This window comes from Globicephala melas, chromosome 6 (assembly GCF_963455315.2).
Source record: "Globicephala melas chromosome 6, mGloMel1.2, whole genome shotgun sequence".
Lineage (NCBI taxonomy): Eukaryota > Metazoa > Chordata > Mammalia > Artiodactyla > Delphinidae > Globicephala > Globicephala melas.
This window is the reverse complement of record NC_083319.1, coordinates 3006036-3028024: the sequence shown is the minus strand read 5'-3', so window position 1 is coordinate 3028024 and position 21989 is coordinate 3006036. Positions and strand designations below refer to the sequence as shown.

The 21989-nt window shown below is 61.1% G+C and overlaps 1 protein-coding gene across 1 annotated transcript; it reads right to left on the bottom strand.

Moving 5' to 3' along the window:
- Positions 1–274: 274 nt before the first annotated feature.
- On the bottom strand, positions 275–20976 carry WDR5 (WD repeat domain 5). Its single transcript, XM_030838390.3, has 15 exons — positions 19948–20976; positions 19205–19258; positions 17020–17195; positions 16226–16334; positions 15946–16019; positions 15157–15246; positions 14863–14952; positions 14646–14729; positions 11001–11056; positions 7010–7056; positions 4687–4762; positions 4024–4057; positions 3689–3763; positions 3074–3161; positions 275–2128 (listed from the first exon to the last, which is right to left on the bottom strand). The coding sequence occupies exons 3-15, from the start codon at positions 17098–17100 to the stop codon at positions 2028–2030; spliced, it is 1005 nt and encodes a 334-aa protein (XP_030694250.1). The 5' UTR covers positions 17101–17195; positions 19205–19258; positions 19948–20976; the 3' UTR covers positions 275–2027.
- Positions 20977–21989: the final 1013 nt, after the last annotated feature.

Below are 21989 nucleotides of genomic sequence, written 5' to 3'. Positions count from 1 at the left end.
TTTTTAATATAATAGAAGATATTCCCCAAAATGTTAGTGGGAAGAGGCATCTGGGTGATTTATTATCTTTGCTTTTTTTTTTTTTCTGTTGATAATTAGCACAAATACATAATCATCATAGTAAGAAAATAGCATTTTTTAAAGACCAAGAACCTTCCGCTAGCGCACGTGGTACTGCAGAGCCTGCGCAGCAGGAAGCACCGCCTCGGGGCCCGCCTCCACTCCACAGGCCGCTACACGGAAAGAAAGGTAAACAGTTCTCGCGGGGACACAGTTACAAGACAGGAAATTCTTTATTTTCAAAAAGAGAATGTATTTTTACATAAATCTACAACAGAGAATTCAAATGTAGAAAAAATAAACTATATTCAAGGACACGGCACTCTGCACGCATGCCCCTCCCCCCGGGGCGAGTCCGACACCGGAACCAACAAAACCCAAAGAACCTCAAGGTCTCGGAAATCCTGAGGCCAGGCCTCCGCCACCGACGCGGGGCCTCAGCGTCCCCCGTGCGGACGCTGCCGACACGGGGGTCCTTTCGCCGGAGCAACTCGCTCCTACGACAGCCAGCGTCCGCACGGCTTCTTCCCACGTGGTGGGGGGGGAACGGCGGGATGCTCGTTTCCAGACGCCGGTGCGACTGTCCTCTCTGGGCCACAGCGGCCGCTGCGGGGTGGGCTGCCGCTCCCCCATCTGCAGGGACCCCTGGAGCCCAAGGACTGGCCCCGCCGCCCGGCATCAGGCAGGGGACGCGCCTCCCCAGCAAAGGTCTCGGGGCCACAGGCGGGATCGGAACCCCAGGGTGGCCTGGCTGCAGGGAGGGGTCCCTGTGGACGGCAGCGGCTCTGCGACGACACTGCCCTGCAGTCCGGTGCGCCCCACACCCCACTCCCGCCGGCAGGAAAGAGGCCCCTGACCCAGCAAGCAGAGCCGCTGGGTGCGCGAGGAGGGCGGATGACACCCAGCTCCCTGCGAGGGGCCGGCTCCCAAGCCCGTGGGTCCCGCGGTTGGCGGCGGGGGCGGGCACCAGCCTGTGCGCCCCAGACCCGGGGCGCCCACACCCCCGCCCTCGCCAGCGTCCGCCAGGTTCCACAGGACAACGTCGCAGGGTCCCCGGCACCATCCCAACTAGGCCCCCCGCCTCCTTCCCGCGGCCCCACATCTACGCGCCGTTAGCCCGCGGGGACTGCTGACTCGCCCTCTGCGGCCCCGGACCCCGCGTGGACAAGGAAGGAGTGGGCACATCACTCGGGGGACCTGTCTCGTGAGAAAAATCCTTTCAACCTCCTGCCAACTGAGACTTTTCCTAAAAGAGCCGCATGGAGGAAAGCTTTGCTGAGAACTCGGCTGCCACACGCGCACACGACCCCACCTTCATTACAGCCCGAGGCGCTGCCTGTAGTGTGACCACCCGTGGGACAAACGGAAGCCCTGAGTGTGGTCGCCACGCCAACAGCACAGGGGCAACCACCCCAAAACACAGAAGGCTTTTACCCGGACGTCAGTGCACGCCGCTCTGCGCTTCCCAGAAAGACTCGAGACACGTGGCTACTGCTACAGGCGGGACAGTGTCTCCAGGGCATCTGCTGAGCACTGACAGGGGCAACCCCCGAGTTCGGGTGGGCCAGGCTGGCGGCCAGAAGCCGTGGCAGCAACACAGCCGTGGTCACAGCGCTGGCACTGGGTAATAACATCGCATAAACGGTACAGAACAGTTACTGGAAAAACACACAACTCGTGGTAAATTGAACTTCACCTTTTTGTAATAAAAAATTAAAAATTTCTGTTGACTCTCTTTGAACACAACACAGACTAGGAACTCTTCCCCAACGGTGAGAGGAATTGGCGAGAAACTTCACCAGCAACTTCTAGAACCCTCCAGTGGGACACACGCCCCAGGCAAGTCGTCTTCAGAGGCGGCTCAGGCCCAGCCCCTCCGGCCCCCAGGCCCGGACCCCGGGAGCCCCTCCGGGAGCCGCGCCCCCGCCAGTCCGGGTGGGCTTCCCGACAGCCCCCGCGCGGCGGGCCTAGCAGTCACTCTTCCAGAGCTTGATCGTCTTGTCGTTCTCCAGGGCGGCCGAAGCGATGATGTTCTCGGTCGGGTGACAGGCCGTCGAGATGACAACGTCTGGAAACGACAGCCGACAACAGTTCCTTCCTTGGACCGGGCCCCTCCCCACAGGGCCCTGCGCGCGGTGCACTCGGCAAACAGAGCCCAGGGCCCGAGCAGGAAGACGGCAGGGGCTCCCAGCCCAGAACCCAGCCCGGAGGCTGGGGCGCCGCACGGGCCGGGGGCACAGCTGGGGGGCCGCTGTTGGTCTCACGGTGTCAACACTGCGCCCTCTGCACCTGGACCAGAGCCCGGGGCTGCCCCCCTCCACCAGCGCTGGGCCCCAGGACGCCCCGAGGGGCCAACTCTGCGAGTCCACCAGGGCGGGGACAGCAGATCCCGCGAGCTGCCACTTGGGGTTGGTCAGGTTAATGCGCTTGTAGCTTTTAAATAAAATGAACCCCAGAATTTTCCCTGTGGCCTGAGTGGCTTCAAACAAGCCTCTGAGCGTCCTGCCCGCACAGCAGAGGAGAAGCAACAGGCCAACGATGGAGGCCGAAGGCCAGTGCTGGCCTCCGGGGTCAGGCCCTGCTCCCAGGCGGGGCTGCCTTCGCAGGGAGGAGGGCGTCACTCTGATCTGATTCTCAACGGGCTCAACACCACTCTCCACTGAGCACGGGGGAAGAGCAGCGGCCCGGAGGGCAACCGGGGTGACGGCAGGCATCCCCGCTCCCCACGCCACCTCCACGCAGGACAGGCCACAGCGCCCGCATGTGCTATGGGGCCGGGCAGCCCGGCCGACAGGAAGAAGAGGTTAAAGGCTGTGGCCTCAGGCTGCGGGAGCCGGGACCAGACCACCCCCACCCCCCCCGCCGCAAGCAGCCCCCAAACGGGCAGCGTCCCCCAGTCACCCGCGGGCGAGGAGAGGAGGCAGCGGAGGCAGCCCAAGGTGCCCACGTGCGCTGGGTCGGGCTTCCCGGGGCACCAGGCGCAGGAGGGCGGCGGCACAGATGCCGAGCTCACCTGTGTGGCCCTGAAGCTTCTGTACAATCTCCTTGGTCTGCAGGTTCCAGATGTAGACCAGGTTGTCCTCCGAGCCCGACACAATCCACTGGTCACAGACGAAGGGGGAGAGAGCAGGGTCAGGGCGCACATGTGCACGGACAGTACCCTGCACCCCACGGCACACCCGCCCCCGTGTGGGCCCCGAGCCCCTGCCCTCCTCCCGTGCAGAGGCTGACGCATGGCCCGCCACGCGTCTCGAGGCGCCTCTGGGACAGAAGCTGTTTCCTCAACTCCGTCGCCACGTTTGACATTTGCCGTCAGTCGTGGCTGGGCTGCTCGTCACCATCAGCTCCTCAGTCTGAGCCTGGGGGCTGGGCGAGGGCCGCCCGCCTGCAAGGGACCAGAACCCACCAGGGACCGACTCCCAGGAGGCCTCGGCGTGACAACGGAGCCTGCGGGCCCCAAGCAGCCAGGACAGGACACCCCAAAACAAGTGAGAGTCATCAGCACTTTGTGTGGCGTGACTTCATTTTGGTTAAAAAACAGGAAATTCCTGTTTGTTTTGTGGGTGAGAGTACAAGGCCCGTCTCAGGAAGGGGCCGGGAGCAGCTCCTGAGCCGGGAGACGACTTACCTTCCCTCCAGTGACGGAGAAATTAGCAAATATGCAGTACTTCTCATTCTTGTGGCCCGTGTACGTCTTCAGGCACTGAAACGGCCAGGGGACGTCAGCTCAGTCACGACCGCCCTGCAGCCCAGGTGCTGCCCCCGTCCAGGCATCTTACAGCGACTGGACGGCTCTGAAGAGCACCGGGGCCCCCCACCCCCGCACAACCCGCCCAGGTCCAGCTTTAACCCGAGTCTTCAGGCAACGTGCACCAAAGCAACGTGCAGAGCCGCTTCCTGGGCCCCTCCGGCCACAGCCCAGGACCCCACACGAGCCCTCTGCGAGCCCCGCCCGCCGCTCACCTTGCCTTTGCTGTAGTCCCAGAGCTTCAGCGTGCTGCAAGGCAGAGGGGGCGGGTCAGTGCGCTCCGCCACGGCCGCCCCACCCCCTCCGGGTGCAGGTGCCCCGCGCGCACGGCGTCCAGGGACCGTGAGGACACCCGAGCAGAGTGTGGGGCCTCCAGCATTTGTGGGTCAAGGACGCTTTTCTAAAGGAAGCTACTCAGTGTCCCTAAGCCAGTAAGGGGTCCTCGCTGCTGCCAGAAAGGGACAGGAGAAGCCCCATCCAGGGCAGTCCTTCCTCCTCCCATGGGGGCCGACCCGGCAAGCCCACTTGAGGGCAGCCCACGGTGCACAGGAGGCCGAGCGCCAACCACCTCCCGGGAGGGCGGCCGGTGGCCAGTGACATCTGCCCAGAAGCGTGTCGGGGGAGAAGCAGGGTGCCCGGGCAGAACGGGGCCCCGCACCTCGAGGCCACCATGCCCGCCACCACCTCAGACAGGATGGGCCACGGTGACCACGGAGCCAACAACCTGAGATCCAGCCCCCACACAGACAGGCCCTTCCAGCGTGGCACCCACGTCCGGAGCCCAGCCCCAGCGGGATGAATCGTCTTTCACGCTGGGAATCCGGCCCTGGGGGGCGACGGGCCTGGCCGCACGCCACGCCGGGGATGGAAGCACTTACTTGTCCAAGGTCGCGGCCAGGATGTACTTGCCATTCGGAGAAAACTTCACAAACGACACGGGAGGGTTGTCATCGTCTGCATGGAGCACAGAGACGGCTGCCAGCGGGGCACTGGCTCTCCGGGAAGGGGGGGCTCCCTCACCGCCACCTGCGCCGACACCGCCCCTCGCGGGCGTCCCCCAGGGCCGGCCACCTCCCTCACCCACTGCTCGTGCCAGCGTGAGAGCCGGTTCTCCCAGTGACCCCATGACACTAGGGCTTCGGGAGCGAAGGCCCTGCGGCCAGTCGGCCTCGGGATCGCCTGCCTCACAGGAGGGAGTTTGCAAACACCCAGCTAAACCGAGAAACTATCCCCCTGAGAACACAGTGGCTCAGGCAGGCGCTCTCCGGTTGCATGGTTATAGCGGAAGGCGTGTAATTTCTCCCCGGAAACAACCCTGGCGACGTCACAGCGCACCCTTGCTCCCAACACTTGGGGTCAGAGCGCACGCCCCAGGGTGGCCCTGGGAAGGCGGGTCAGAGGCCCTGCCACCCTCTCAGCCGCTGGCACGGGAGCACACGCCCAGGAGGCGCTGGGGCTCTGTGACGGTCCCACGCCTCCTTGGGAGGAGGGTGTCCCTGCCTGAGCGAGGAGAGCCCTGGGCGTGCGCCCTGGGGGGGGCCAGCGCGGCCACGTGTCCCGAGCACCAGGCGCGGAGCAGCACGCGCATCACCACCTCGGGAGGCCCAGGCCTGCCCCCCGCGCACCGGGGGCCTCTGCTCCCTCCAGCTGGTCCCCGACACCGAAAATGCCACGAGAAGCAGGCGAGGGCCACCCGGTCGCCGGGCCACACGGAAGGCCCCCCCCCCCCCGCCCCAGCTCAGACGACAGGAGGCAGTGCCCAGAGGTCTAACCAGGCTCCGACGGCGAAGCACCGCGGGGCTGCCCATCAACGCCCGAGGTTCTAACGCCCTAGACCCGAGGTTAGAAATGGGACGGGACTCGGCTCCCCACCGCCCCTCCCGGCCCGGCCCCAGACCGCTCGCTGCTGCCGGCCGTCAACCTCTCTGGCCTCGGCTTCCCACCCAGCTGCGGGGCGGCTGCAGGGACTGCCCGCGCTCGGCCGTCTGGGCACGAGGACACTTCCCGCCGGGCGGAGGTGGCCACCCAGGCCTCGGGGGGGAAGACAGCGCGACAGACACAGAGAGATGCCGCGGTCGGGGGAAGGTCGCGCGTCAGAAGGGTGGCCCCCCTCGCAGAGCAAGAAAACCACAGAGGCCGCTGTGTCCCTCCCCGGTTCTCCTGCTGAAGCCCTAGCCCGGCACCTGGGAGACAGCATCCTGGAGGCGGGCTAAGTTAAAATAAGGCGGGGGCGGGGGCGGGGGGGCGCCCAAGCCAGTCTGACCGGCGTCCCTGTCAGAGCAGGAGGTGGGGACAGCAGGAGCCCACGCAGCGAACGACCACGCGAGCGCACGCTGAGAAGGCCAAGGAGCGGCCTCGGGAGAAGCGGCCCGGCCCAGCCCTGACCCTGGACATCTGGCCGCCAGGGAGTGGGGACGGGTCTCTGCTATTGAAGCCGCGCAGCCCGCGGTGTCCTGTCACGGTGGTCCCAGCGCACTCTCACAGCCACGCTTGTTCCCAGGACAGCCGGGCGCAGGAAGCTCAGGTGGGCGCCCCGCCCTGGCGGCCCTGCCTGCTCAACGCGACACTGCAAAGACCTGCCCGCCGAGTCCGTGACCGGACCCCTCCAGGGCTCCATCTCTCGCGTTGCCTTCCCAGGCCCGAGGCCACCCTCTGGCCACACACCCCCCACGCCCAGCAGCACCAGCTGCCGCCCAGACCACGCTGTCCTTCCACTCCGTGCCGCCCTCCCCTCCTCCCCAAGGCACAGCCCAGCCCCATGTGCAGAGACCTCGGGGCCCCTTGCCCACTTCCTCCCCCCCATTTCCGCACCCCCAGCAGACAGGGCTCACTGAGGGCAGGGGCTCAACCCCATGTGCTGAAGGAATGACCCAAGCGGAGGGTCCGCAAGGCCGGGGAGGAAGACAAGGGTCTGCTGAGCACGGGCAGAGTCCGAGGGTCGTGCGGGTCCTTCAGAGGACACCGCCGGGCAGCGCCACGCGAGGCCAGAAGGGAGAGCCAATCAGGAAGGAGCGATGGGAGCCGGAACCGCTCAGGAGAGGGGGAGCCCTCCCAGAGGGAGTAGGTCCAGCGGGGAGAGAGGGAGGCTTCCAGAGAACCACACATGGAGGGCAGGAAGCGTGGGAGAAGCCGCCACAGCCAACCCGGCAGACTGTCCCCTGGGACGCGGCCCCCCTGCAAGCAGGAGCCGGCGGTACTCACCGATCAGTGTCTTCAGGCACTGGCCCGAGGCGGTGTCCCAGATCCGACTGCAAAGCAACGAGCACAGCAGGTGACTAGAAGCGGCTTCCTACTTTCCACGGCTCTCAACGCGGATGTTTCAGGACCAAGCCACAGCCAGTCCTATCTCGCTTTTCCAGTCACCGTTCACAACCACTCCCTTGAGCCCTGGGGACCAGAACAGGCGCGGCACGTGCAGACGGCACGCGTGTGCTCTTGCTGCCTTCACCACGGAGCAGCGCGCTCATCGCGACAGCTGGGACAGCTGGGGAGGGGGGGGATGACCGGCCCTCTCCGCACACCCACGGCCGCGAGGCCAACAGCCCGACCTGCGTCCCTGCAGGGCTCTCCACGCGAAAACCCGCCAAGCACACGGTCCCTGGGGCAGAGTGCTTTTTATAAAAACAGGATATCGTAGGCACTTTTCTGGACGTCCCCTAGTTCAGGAGCAAGAGAACCCACTCAAAGGGCCGCTATTCCCCAACGGGACGCGCCAGGTATCCCGTCGCTGCAACCTCAGTGTTTCTGTGATTTCTGCCAACACAACACCCTGTTTTGGGAACCATGGCGGTGTATTTGCGCGGACACTTCTGGAGCACAGATGCCCAGCGATGGGGGCGGGCGTTGGGTCGAGGGCACGCGGGTTTTACAGGTAACGGGAACGCAGGGGTTATCGCCCAAGCGTTCACTGTCCCACCTGCAGCCCTTCGGAGCCAATCCCGCCCTGGGGGCCGCAGTAACTGTGTCTCGGGTTTTAACACCCAGAAACATCACTCCCCCACTCGCTGTTTGTTTTAATTCTATTGGCAGAGAACTCAGTTTACGCTTCTCTAAGAATTTTAAATTCACTTTATCTAGTTGGAGGGGTTCTAAATCGAACCGCTTACAGCATACCAGCCCAGGAGACGGGCGTTCCCCACCGCCAGGACGAGGACGTGCCTGGTCCCCCGTCCCTCCCTCTTTGCTTTGTGTCCCTCTGGTTACATTTTACCATTTCCTGAATACAGGCCTCGCTCTCTCGTTAATCGCATTCTAAGCACCCCGATGCTTCTGTGACTCTTACGGGGGAACTTGCGCTCATCCACTAACTGGTAGCTCCCAGGATAGCGAAACACTGTCAATCTGCAAACAGTGACCCCACCAAGCGCCCGTCCACGTTCTGCAACCGGCAGGCTCGGTGGCTCAGAGCCCGGGTTCCAGCGCCCGAGCTGTGCTCCGGACCCTGGCTCTCTCGCTGACCAGCTCGGGGATGGCGGGCAGGGGCTTATCCCTGCCTCAGCTTCCCAACTGCGGATCGGGGATGGCGACCATCCAGTACCCGAGTCACAGGACTGTTGTGAGGCTTAAATGAGTCCCTATTTGTAAAGTACAAATACGTGATTTTTAAGTCTTAAAAAACATACAGGGCTTCCCTGGTGGCGCAGCGGTTGGGAGTCCGTCTGCCGATGCAGGGGACGTGGGTTCGTGCCCCGGTCCGGGAAGATCCCACATGCCGCGGAGCGGCTGGGCCCGTGAGCCATGGCCGCTGAGCCTGCGCGTCCGGAGCCTGTGCTCCGCAACGGGAGAGGCCACACAGTGAGAGGCCCGGGTACCGCAAAAAAAAAAAAAAAAAACATATAAATGTTCCACCTACAGAGAGATAAGTCTCTATCCAGTTTTCACACGATGACTTTATCTTCTTACCGCGTTAGCTAGAAATTCCAAATAGCACCAAATGCTGAAGGAGATGGGCATGACTTTTGCCCGATTCTAGCAGAAATGGATGTGGCACGTTAACCACTTGCTATAAACGTGATTATTAAGTTTCTGTTAAACAGTCTGTGACACTGGCCTATGTTGCTGGAGTTTTCATTAGGAATGGCTGCCGGATTTTATCAGGTAAGAAAATTATACGGATCTCTGCCTCCAATTTCTTGGTATAATTATTAGATTTTCAATTTCCTATTGGTTGGCACATTACTACAATCGTCTCATGACTCACAAACCCACTTGGTCAGGAAATACTACTCTTCCACACACTGTGGACTCAGTTTGTAACATTTTCCTGGGATTGTGACCTCAAGATTCACTAGTGAAGTGTCCTCCGTGGTTGTCTTTTTTGGACTAGCAGTCAAGCTGGGGAGTTAGGTCATGCTGGACCCAGAAATGAACCGGGGGCTCCCCAACTTGTCCTGCGGTCCAGTTCCAGCAGCCTTAGCAGTTTCTGTCACTTAACCCAATTCCAGTGTAGAATCATAGGGCCCATATAGTTTTCAGCCCTTGAATCGCTTTTTCCAATCTCCGCCATGGTGACCCCCTTGCTCAATTTAGGGAGTCGGAATTAATCCCCGTCTACACAGCCTGCTCAGAGGTGGGCCAGGCATCCTCCTGCTCGTCCCTCATCCCCCCGAAACTGCTCTTTTCCACCCCCTTTATATTTTTTATTTTCTGGCCATGGGTCGCACCTTGGATACCAGCTTCCCAACCAGGGACTGAGCCCGGGCCACGGCAGTGGAAGCGCGGAGTCCTCACCGCTGGGCCGCCGGGAATCCCCGTCCCCGCTCTAGTTTAGTCTTGCACGTTTCTGCTCTTTTTCCTTACTTAGGCTCATGAAGGCTGACCACTTTGTGGGCCTTACGAAGGATACAGCTTATGTAAATTTCCGTCACTTTCCCCTTTCTCCGCCTTCTAACTTTACAACTTTCCTCCCCTTACTTTTCTGGCCTGCTTTGCTTTCCCCTGACTTCTTTAGAAAGCTTTCAGAGGCAGTCCACAAGCAATTCTGAGAACGTGCCACACGCTTAAGAAAACCAGCACTTCTGTAGCAGATACACAGCCTGTGGCATCGCTCGGCCCCGCTAACCCCAAGCCCCCTGCTGTCGCAGTCGAAGCAGCAGGCTGGACTCCCTCACAAACACTTCGGCTCCCTGTACCCCACGGTACAGCCTCGGGCGGCCGTGGGGGCTGGTGCCGGAGCTTTCTCAGCCTTCCTGTCAGCCCCACCTGCTGCATTTCCGTCAGCGTCTCCCCGGCTGACACTCGGTCTCTGCTTCCCACCTGCCCGACCCCACGTGCCCACCCTTCTTTTCCGAGCCTTGACTCATCACTTTGTCTTAGGTGTGTTTCTTGAAAACAACAAGAGTCAGAAAGGCTTTTAACCCAAACCTGACAGCCTTTCCTGGGGGTGCTCAGCCCGCCCCCCCACGGTAAGCGCCCAGCAAGCACCCTGAGCTCCGTTTCTTCCACGGTACTCTTCCACATTATCACTTATGTTACTCGAGTTTCTCTACTTTATTTTCACTAAATGTAGACAAATTTCTAGCCACCCTGTCTTTCTCCCGCGTAGCTGGGAAGTCCTTCTCAGGCCATCGGTCCGGCTGGTGGCTGCTGCCGCCCCACCCCCTCCCCAGGTTCCCCTCCCCGGTAACCAGGTGAGCTGTGACGCGCAACCCTCCAAGTCCAGATACCTCCTGACGCTTTATACCCACGTGGGCCGCGTTAAATTTCAAACGCTTATCTCCGCGTCTTCCCTCGCGTCTCTTAAAGCATCCACAGGGCACTTACACTACCAGCGCCAAGGCCACGAGCGCGATCCGCTTAGACTGGATGTCTCGCCCCCGCCACCCTTCCTCCTCACCCTCCGTGACGGGACCTGTTTTCATCCACCTGTTCAGGACCCTGACGGCCCCGATGGACACTCTCGGACGTTCACGTCAGCACACCTTCCTTCCACCTCCCCACCAGCGCCACGAGCTTGGGACGCGCCCCCTTCAGGGTCCACGGGGAGCCACGTCCAGGACAGCAGCGCCTCCCCGCGTCTCCGGCTGGGGCCTCGCTGCTGACAGGAGCCCCCTCTCCCGGCCACGCTCACCGCCACCCCGCCTGCCCAAGCCCCTCGAGGCAGACGCTTCCGCTGGACGCCCGGAGGCACAACGGTGCAAGGGGAAGCCGTTAAACGCTTGCTGACTCAACGAAGTAAAGCTCTTTCACTTACCAGAGACCATCGTAGCTACTTGAAACTATCAAGGATCCATCACGATTAAAATGAACCTGAGGATGAAGGAGCGGGAGGGGGGAAAAGAAACTTACTTTCAGAGCATCAACACAGACTGCGCCTCACCTGGATGGCCTTCCGTTCACCGGCCCCCGACAAAGGGACACGCACCCTGCTGCATTCTGAGCGAGCTTTAAGTTCTGATTTCCCAAGGATGCTAACGCAGACCACAAGCAGCGTGGATAAAACGGTCATTTTTACCTGGTGTCTCAAGCAACCGTCAGTTTGTTTCACGACGGAAGACTGAACCACAGAAAGAAAACCAACCCCGAAACACGTCTTGAGTATTTAAATCACAAACTCGACCAACCCAGACCTGCTGGCTCCGTGAAGGCCCCACTGCCCAGAGCGTGTCTGTGGACCCGCATGGCCGTGGGGGCAGTGGGACCAGGGCTTCCCCGACTTCCATCGAACAAGGCAGAGAAGTCAGGAGAAGGATGCCCGCTTATTCAGACACTCCGGAGCTTTCCCAGCCGCGTAACGCTGAGCACCCCCAGAATCACAAGACGGCCCGGTTCCTGCTCCGAGGGCCCGGACACCAACCCCTGCGACACTCGAGCTTTGCAGACGGGGCAGGAACAAGATCCAGGCTGCTCCAAACTCTGTGCCCGGGAAGAGGTGCAATGTCCAGATCGGGTGCCGGGCCCAGAAGCCGACCTGTGACACTTCCACACCAGTTATCGTATCTGAATGCCTAACTGCCCACTACAGAGACAGGCGAGATACACCGTCTGATAAAGAAATGGCAACGTGAGCAGTCCCTTCCTCAGAAGTGGTTTGCCTTTGCCTTTGTCCTCTTTCTTTTTTCCAACTGAACCTCAGTGTATACAGAAGGAATCACAACGTCAGAAGTAGAGTTCTTCATCAATTCCCATCGTTTTCATTCGAGTCCTGGGCAGGAAAAGCCTTTTTACAACACACACCCCCCGCTGGAACGCCCTCTTTCCTGCTACGTGTGATGCCTGTCCCATGGGGGGTCGCGCCCCGGGTCAACTTCTCGGGGACAGGGCTGGGGCTGCCCGCCTGCCGCCACGGTTCAGACCAGCGTCTGGTCCTCACACCACTGACACACGGTTCACACACTCCTTTGCTATGCGCTGTCCCGTGTAGCAGCTCCCCCGCCCTTGACTCACGAGATGCCAGTAGCACCTGGTTGTTGAAAACCTCAACATGTCCAGACGGTGCCAGGCGTCCCCAGGGGACACGCCCACGTGCAGCAGAAGCACCTGGAGGGCTTGTCAAAGCCCAGCGCCGGCCCGAGAATCTGCATGTCTTGCACACTCCCAGCAGAGGTGGTCCTGGGACCACGCTTGGAGAACCACCGTCCAGACCGTCGAGGGGCCCGTGACGGAGCCACGTGTGCCACTTAAACTTCTTAGCCACTGCGGCAGGGGAGTTAACAGGTGAAACAAACCTGACAGGTTTTTACTTAACCCAATATACCTGAAACACTACTTCAACACGTAACCGACACTAAAAGTCATAAACAAGACACTTCACGTTCTTTCCGTTGCACTGGATCTTCAGAAGCTGGAAGCCTACGTACTGCCCACTCCTGCATGTCTCAGCCTGCGGTGCTGCCGTGTGTGGCTGGCGGCCTCCACGTGGATGGCGTGGCCCGTGAAGGGCCGCCGTCACCGTCCTCGTCCTGCTCCCCCGGCGGTGCTGACGGCGCCCACTCCCCCCACTCCTGAGCCACGTGCTCGTCAGCCTCCCGAAGCCGCTTTCCCTACAACTCACAGCAGCGGATCTCATCACACTCGTCCCTCTGAACCTGCAAACTACGATCTGATCCAAGCCCCTTCGCTGGGTGATGACGAGCTGACACGGGGCCCCAAAGCCTGCCCCACCAGGGCCGCGCTCCGCTCTGTTCCAGCCACGTCCAGACAGCACCGCCGGCACACGCTGGCAGACCAGCGCGCGGGTGTGAGGGGCAAGACGGCCAGAAAGTCAGTGCTACCCAGAAGGAAGGGGGGGGCCAGACAGACCCCAGTGGGGACGCCAAGTCCCGACTCAGACGGACAGCCGCTGAGCTCCCTGGAGGTGACACCTGCAGGCGCGCCGTGGAGGGAGAGAGTGGGCAAGTGAGGCAGACGCACAGGCCAGCAGCTACGGAGAGGGGGCGGGATGGACGAAGGGGACAGCAGGGACCTCAGGAAAGCACTGACATGGGGGAGTCCAGGCAGGGGGACAGCAGCTGGACTCAAGGGGGCAGAAGACTGCAGGAAGCCCACGCACCCTGAGGGCTCTGATCCCCGACTGGCCTTGCAAAGGCTGACCGCTCGCAGACCCGGTGCTCCCCCGACACCTGCCCGCAGATGCTGTGGCACAAGCGTGCAAGGCTGTTCAACAGACGTGCGCTGCACTTCTCTCCATAAAGTGCAAGTCACAAGCCAGCGTCCCCAGGGGGACGACGAGAGCATCGAACACCTGCAGGCACAGAGCCGGAAGGTGTCCGAGACCTTTCTGCGGTGCGCAAGCTGGAGCAGGATGCCGCTGTCCCGTAGCACCACCGCCATCCGACAAGGGAGGGTGGGCTGGAAAACACGCACTTAAAAAACCGAAACCCCCAGACGGTAGCTGCCAGCTGTGCGCAGTTGCCTCTGAGGATGGGAGCTCAGAAGACTCTGATTTGCTACGCGCTACGTTGCCTCTTGCCTTTTTTAAAAATAAGCACACATTACTTTTGTAAGAAGCAAAGACTTTAAAAATCCTACCATCGTTTGCGATCAGAGCCCCATCCCTGACCACTGCAACACAGACAGAACTCTTTCAACTCATGGCCTTCACTCCGACTATCTCCTGGTTACTTCACACATGCCCATTTGCGGCCTGTCTGGAAGCCAGCTCGGCTCAGACGGGGCCCCCAGCACAGAGGACAGAGGAGCGACGGCACAGACTCAGGAGGGCCCGGGGCCCAGACGGCAGGGGCGCCTTCCCCGCAGCCGCAGGCACCGGCCGTGACACAGGGCCAGCACCGCGCCAGGCAGCCTCGACCAGCACACGTTACGCGTCCCCCAGGGGGTCAGGGATCTGCCCACGGCCCCGCTGGACAAAGGGCTTCCAAGGCTGAAGCCACTTAAAGTCACTCACCTCCACAAGCCTAGAACCTGAGGAGGACCATGTCCTCGTTAACAGAGAACAAACTATCTATACGTGACCCCTTCCACTTTCCAAAAGGCAAACCTGGCTAAGAAACCACTTCGGGCCCTTCGCTGGCAAAGAAATACTTTGGCCGTTTGTAAATGGAGCCGTTTATGACACGCATGTAGTTTAACCCCTGCCTGTTCATCCTGTGCGCTGGCAGCAGCCCTGGACCGCGCGTGCAGCACGCTCGCGGGGCCCCACCTTCCCACCGCCTCACCCACGACTGGGCCACCCGGCCCCCAGGGCCCTCTGCCCACCCACCCAAAGGTGGCTCCACGCAACACCCACGCTGCCCGCGCTCCCGCCTGCTCTGCAAGCCTCCGGGCAGGGCCGCCTCCCCGCCCCGCCTCCCATGGGCACGGAACCCTGAGCCCAGTCTCCACTCGTGGCCCTGCTGTCGGGCGAGCACCGCGACCTGGCTGGGCGGGGGGCACTCACGGCTGAGACGGGGTCCGAGTGCGCGGGCAGGGTCTTGAGGCACTTCCCCGTCTTCACGTCCCATATCCTCACGCTTTCGTCAAACTGGAGACAGAGGGGCAGGTGGCAGTGGTTCTCCGGGGGCTCGGACGGGACAGACTCGCTGGCCCCCGAGCCCCCAGAGCAGCCCAGGACGGCCCCCGGTTCACCCCCGCCCCTGGGGAGGCCCCAAACTCACAGAGCCCGAGACGATGAGGTTGGACTGGGGGTTGAAGTTACAGCAAAAGACGTAATTGCTGTGTCCCTTCAAGGTTTTCAGACACTTTCCCTGAGAGGAAGTGTTGTGAGACTAAGTCATTCCCAGTGGTTGTTTCTTCAAATGTCAGCCGTCAGGCTAAACCCATCAGCAGCTGACCCGCCACAGCTGTAAAGCCCCTCTGACGACAAGCACAGCTGCTCCCCAAACGCAGTCCCACCCCGAGCCCCTTCCCCAAACGCACGCGCTTCCCAAGGAGGGGCCCATGCAGCTCACCGAGCTCACGTCCCATATCTTCAGGGTTTTGTCATCTGAGGCAGAAACAAGGAGGTTAGAATCTGAGGACCACGCCACGTCAGATATTCCCTGGGGGAGGAAACACACGGTCACAGTCACTACCTCGGCAAAACGGGATTAGCCAGCAAAAGTCAAATCCTCAACGTCCAACTGGACATAACTGAGCAGGCCACGCCCTCTGGTTCGTGCTGACCAAACAGCCTGAACCCGCAGGCCGGGCCCAGAAGCCTGGTCTCCGTGGCTCTGCCAGGCCTCACAGCTGGGCAGAAACTCATCTGGTCAAAACTATTTGCTTGAAAAACAAGAAGCGGACTTCCCTGGTGGTGCACTGGCTGAGAATCCGCCTGCCAATGCAGGCGACACGGGTTCGAGCCCTGGTCCGGGGAAGATCCCACATGCCGCGGAGCAGCTGAGCCCGTGAGCCACAACTACTGAGCCTGCGCTCTAGAGCCTGCGCTCTAGAGCCTGTGCGCCACAACTACTGAAGCCCGTGTGCCTAGAGCCCGTGCTCCCCAACAAGACAAGCCACTGCAATGAGCCCGCGCACCACAACGAAGAGTAGCCCCTGCTCGCCGCAACTAGAGAAAGCCCCTTCACAGCAGTGAAGACCCAATGCAGCCAAAAATCAATTAACTAATTAAAAAAACCCCAAGAGACAAGTAACTATCCCAAAAATTGGGGGCAGGGAGGTTCAATCTTAACCTGACAAGCCCGGAGATGGGCCCCAACCCACGTCCAGCAGCAACTTCGGCCCAGGTTGAGACCTACCAGCTTGTGACCAGAGATGGTTTTCTCAAATTTCCCATCGTATGCTCCCCAAATCTTAATGAGTTTATCTGCAGCTGAAAAAAAGGAATGAAAAGCAACTGAGGTCTCCAGTCATCCAGGGGCCAAAATCTGGGCTGCCCACAACACAGCCTCCCCTAGGGAGCCGCGGTCCTCGGCACCCACCCCCAGGCCTCCCCCCTGGCCCAGGCCCGTCCCTTCAGAATCACAACCGGCACGGGCACATCGAGGGGACACGCAGGGAAGCCCCAGGGGCACCTACACGAACTCGCCAGCCACTCCCCATTCGGGCTGAACTTCACGGAGGACACAGCTTTCGTGTGGCCGGCCAGGGTGAACTTCAGAGCGTAGTTTGGTTTGACAGGTGTGGGCTGTTCAAGAGAGAGTACTAGTCAGCGAAAAGTAACCACCACTGTCCAAACCCACTGATCGCCAGTGTGGAGCTGGCGCCCAGGCCGAATTTCACGCTCACACCTACCCTGTGACGGCGCTTCCCAGAGCCCTCGTCCACCAGGGTGCACCCGCCTAACCCCGGGCTCCGCGCGTCCCCTCACAAGCCCTGCCTCTCCTGAAGCCCCCGTCACCCAGGCCGCCCTCCAGGCAGTCCCGCCAGTGCAGCTGGAACCTCTGGCAGCCCCAGCCCTGCTTCGGCAGCCCACTCACCCGAGGTCAGGCTCCCCGACGCACACCTGAAGGCCTGCGCCCTTGGTGAGAGGCCCGCCTGCGGTCTACAGGAGGGGTTTGCACACCCGCCCTCCGCAGGGAACTGTGCGGGCCAGGGGCGAGGTGCTGAACAAGAGGCATTTCCCAGGTCCCACACAGCCTCTTACGATCAAGACCAAGGATGCGTACTGCTGGTGAAGCCCCCTCCCCAGGTGACAGGTTGGGAATCCCCGACACGGCCCACATCAGCACTGGACTGGCTGGGAATGTAGTTTGGAGCAAAAACTGGCAATATTTAAGTGGGGGGTGGGGAGGGGAGGGGAAACAGTTCCGGGCGTGAAATATTCCCGAGGGTCTCCCAGCCTTCGTGCCCAGGAGCCCGCAGGGACGTGCCTTGCTCTGCGTGGCCGACGACGACGGGGTGGGCTGTGCTCGGGCGGCCTCAGCCTCGGGCTTCTTCTCCTCGGTTGCCATGGCTCTGCAGCCCACCAGGCAGGGCGACGCGGGTAGAGAGTTCACAGCTCCGAGTGGAGGACGCACAGTGGCAAGGGCTGTCTGCTAATCCAAACCTGCAGTGGGGGACCGAGGCCAACAGACAAACCACACTTCAAAAATTAATTTCCAGGAAAAAGAATTTTAAAAATCTGACCACCTCACTGAGCCCTGTAGCAGGTGCCGTTCCAAACTAAGGGTCCTCTGCACGTAACTCCTCGCTAGTCCTTTGCAGGTACTCTGCTGCTCTCATCCCTTCTGTGATCAGAGTCCAAGACCCACCTTCAGGGGTGCTTCCTATCTTGTTACCGCATGTCTGAAATGCAGCACAGTCCAGGCAGACAAAACGTAATTCTCTTCAAAGAGTCCTTGATACATTTAAAAAAAAAAAAAATCAACCAAAGACTTCTTGTCAGGAAGCCAACACGCCAAATTACAGGAGACTGAGCTACGGGGTGCAGAAGTTTGGGAACTCATCCAAATCCTTAAATGCATCCCAAGTGATGCAAAAGTGCTAACAGCCACGTTTGAAAACACAAGAGCAGGCCCCAGTGGTCCACACCTCCCGGGGACTCCAAGGTCACCACGTGTAGGCGGCAGACACAAAGCTGCTTCCAAAACGCTAACAGCCGAGAGGTTCTCCATCCCTGGTGAAGCAACGACAAGACACAGTCGGAAAAGCACAGACTGGAGCCAGCCCCGCCTGCTGGAGTCGCCAGCGCTAGGCTTCCTAAAAGCAACCTGAAGTACGCAAGGACACTCTGCAAGCAAACTCACTGCAGAGGAGGGAAAGAGACTGCAGCTCAATTAGGTTTCGGCATGAAGACGGGAACCCCTCAAATGCTGCATGGTAAGAGACTGGCTTCCTCTATCACAGGACTAGACTCCGCGACTTGGACACGTGGCACAGAAGCACACCAGGTGACTCTGAAACGAGGGAAGGCGCCTTTCCAGAGGAGAGCCACCAAGACATCCTGCAAGCATCACTGGCCAGCCGATTCCCGGAAGCTGACACCACCGTTAATCCAATGCGTGCACACCTTGTAAATTCTAGCTCGGCGCTTAAAACTGGAAGCTTGCACGGGCTCCTTGTCGCACCAAGGCGGGACAGAAGCCATCAAAAAGAACACATCCCCAAGTCTTCATCCAAGAGGAGGGGAGCGAAATCACAATGCAACACAGCTGTGCAGAGCACCCCGTGAGGCCACAGCGGGTTACCTGCAGCAAGGATCCCGGCCCAGGAACGGATCCTGCAGCACTCGAAGCCCAAGCAGTAGGGTGGGGTAGGGGAGGGGCAGGTCAATAAAGCTGCGGGGGGGGGGGGGGGGGGGGCAAAGTGCTGGCACGAAGCTGGCGCTCCGGAAACGCTGCCTACCTGGTGATTAGCTTTAGCGCAAGCAGGCCGTGCCAATTAACCCAGGTGCTGCCTTCCCCTGGGTGGGCCGGACAAGTGGGGGGAAAGGAGCCAAGGACGAGAGCTGGATGGTCTGTTTCACAGAACCTAGCATCTGAGAAAGGCAGACCACAACTAGGGCTGAGAGGAGGGAAGCCCGGGGCGCGTCCAACCTAAACACCAGTGGGAACTGAAGAGGCTCCACGTGGGGTGGAAAGGGCAGCCCAGAGGCCTGAGCAGCTCCTTCTACAGTAAAAATCAAGACCCGCCAGGAGGTGTGCTGTGACTCCCGCAAGCTTGCCGCCCTCAGGTGAGGAGCTGGGGATACACACAATAGGTGGTCTTACAGAAAGGTGCCCAGCCCCTCCCAGCAAAACATTAACACACAAAAAACCAACACAAAAATTCAGCAAACTTTTAGAAACACAACTTCTCGACTCAACGTTTGCAGCCGGGCTCCAGATCACTTGCTACCTGCTCCCTCTTGGGACCTAGGTGAGCCACACCACCCAAGGCTGAGCGTCCGAACTTCTTCGGAGAGCTTCGGAGTAAAATGCAAATTACTAGGCTCCACCCCAGAGACTGGGCCGCTGGGTGTGGGAAGACTGGCGGTAACGAGGCCCACTGAGAGCGAGGGAACCCGGCTCTCCGCATCCCACCTGGATTCTCAGACACGCGGGCGTTCTGGCTTACCTCTCCGCCTCCTACGGGGCCGGGCCAACCTCAGAGGCAATGTCGACAGCGGACCTGGGCGGGTAGAAACGGGGTGAGAGGGCTACCAGGGAGCATCTTCCACATCCCCCAAAATGGCTCTCGCAGGCCAGACTAGAAGGGGTCTGAGACTCCACAGCAAGAGCGTGGTGGTCTCTCCCTTCATGCCGGCAGCCCCGCACCCCTGGGGCCCCGGGCTCGCGCGGGGGGAGATGGGGCCTGGCTGCCCCCGGCTGGGGGTGAGCAGCTGGTTAGGGTGAGGGCGCCTCTGCAGCAGAGAAGAGCGGACAGCGCGCCACATCCAGGCACTGGATGGCTCGGTGGCCCAGAGGTCTTTCTCTGGAGGCAAACGGGGGACGCACGCCGGCTGCAGGAGGAAGTCGCAGTCCCGGGTCCGGGGGCTTGTCACCTGACCGCTGGGGGCGGGAGAAGCCGGGGGTCCCCGGGGCTCGGCGGTCCGTGCGGGTCCGTTTGGGGCTGGTTCGGGTCAGGGGAGGGGGCCGCCGGGGCCCGGTCGCTCGGCGGGGAGGAGGGGCGCAGAGCGGGCACTCGGAGGCGAGGCGGCGGGCGCGGGGCTTCTGCGCCGGGAGGCCCGGCGGGGCTGAACCGGCGCCGGGCCGGGCCTGCCGGAACACGTGCGGCGGCGGGCGGCGCGGGGGGAGCTAGCGTCTGTCCCGGTCCCGCACCCCCGGGGCGTGCCTGCCGGCCGGGCAGTCACCACTTACCTGCCGGGCGGCTGGGGGACGGGGGCGGGCGCTCAAGGCTTCGCGTCGGCCGCCGCCTGGGCGGGAGCTCAACTAGGCGGTGCGGGGAGCAACAGTGCGCGTGCGCGCGCGCGCGGGGCGGGGACTGCTGGGGCGGGGCAAACGCACAAAGCCGGCCTCTCGGAGGGCAGCTACGGCGAGCGGAGAGGAGCAGAACGCCTCGGCATGGCTCAACGCCTTAAAGGGACAGTGTGCTGCCCGTGCCTCCTGCTTACAGGCGTTAACCCCAAAGGTGGCCGGTTCCAGCCCTTCTCCTGCACTTTCTGGAAACTGAAGTAGGAAGAAGATACATAGAGGAAATGCTCATGTGCCCCTCGATTGTCCACATCCTGAGCTCGCCCTGCAGCAGCGCCCAGGGAGGAGAGAGCACCCCGCCCCCGAGATTCGCGGGGCGGCGGGGCCCTAACGTTTCTCCTGGGCTGGGGCACCCGTGCGGTCGCGTCCCTCCGTCGTCGTGCACGCTGGGGAGCGGCGGCTACGGCGTCCAGAGCGTCCGACCGGCCCCGGCGGTGTCTCCGCGTGGCGTCTCCATTAATCTCGGGACACCCCCGTACAGGGGCCCTTACCTTCCAAGTTTGAAACGAAGAACCTGAGCTCCAGAAGGTTCAGAACCCGGGCTCTGGGAGCTGCGTCCCCCGCACTGCGCCCACCAGCTCTCCCGCAAGGCCGGCGGCCGGGTTATCCGGGTCTTCCCGATCCCTCCGTGCGGAGAGCCCGCGGGGCGCACCTGCTCCCTCCTGAGCCCCCAGCGCGGAGATGCGAACAGTCACTGCGTGCGGGCTGCTCTGCTGTCTGCAGGGTGATGGCCCAGACAGGTATTACCACCTCCAGTTGCAAGTGGGGAAGGGGAGGCCGGGAGAGGAGGGCTCAGGGACACAAGGAGAACCCGGAGCCGGCGTTCTGACCCCAAAGCCTGCGCATTCTCACCCCACTGCCCTACTTCTGCTGCCCACATAGGTCTTAGAGTCGTGGATGTTCTCCGCAGCCCCATTCAGGCCCGTGGGTAGAATGACATGCAGTGTCTTATTTCCCAACTAAAAATGGGAACACCAAATATGACACAGGAACCCGTGCAAACAAAAGGACAGCGCATTTTAAATGGAAATGACCAGGGAAAATGAGTTGTGTAGTTGTCATAGATACAGGAGCCACGATTGACAAGCCGGCTGGAGTGCCCCTCCCAAGAAGGATGCGGGGGGGGCGGGGGGGCGGGGGGAAGCAAAGTCCCAGTTTGGCCCCGCCTGGCCGGATGTGGAGCTCTGTGCCCTGCAGCCCTCGTCATCTTAGGCCAGGTGCCCTGCAGCATGAGGCCTTGACTACAAAAGGTAACAAAATCAGCTCCGGATGAAAAAGGGTGTCTGCATCCACCAGGCTGCCTGGGCCGGAAACAGAGCCCATTACGTAGACCCCTCCCTCACCTCTCAGACAGCTCTTAGAGCCATCCTCTTCCCTCCCTCCATCCCTACCCCAGTCCCACCTCCCAGCTGGCCTCTTCCAAACCTCTCCGAAGCACTGTCAGAAGAACTTATAAAACCCCAGGTCTGATCTGTCACTCCCCAGTTTACGACTCAGAGCCGGCTTCCCATTGCCCTCGGGTCCAAACCCAGTCTCTGCTGGCGGGGTTTACCAGACTGGCCTCCCCCTGTAGCCTAATGCCACCCCCAGACTGTGCACCCCGGATCCCAGCCCAAAATCGAAAGTACTTCCTGACCCTGGAACTCAACTCAAACCAGGCTCCCAGGTAAATCGGTCTTGCCTTCCCCCCCGCCCCCAGGAGATAGAGCCTTCCAGTTAAAATGAGAAAATCTTCTAAATCTGTTGAGTGTTTTTGCGGTCACAGCTAAAATCCTGAAAGCAAATAACATAGCCAGTAAAGCAATTTAACAAAAGCAGGTGATTTGTTTATTGTCTTAAGTTTTAAATCCTTTTACAACCCTCCCCAAATGCGGTCAGGCTCAGAAAAATCACAAGTGGAAATGGAAGGGAGAATAAAAACTAGAGAA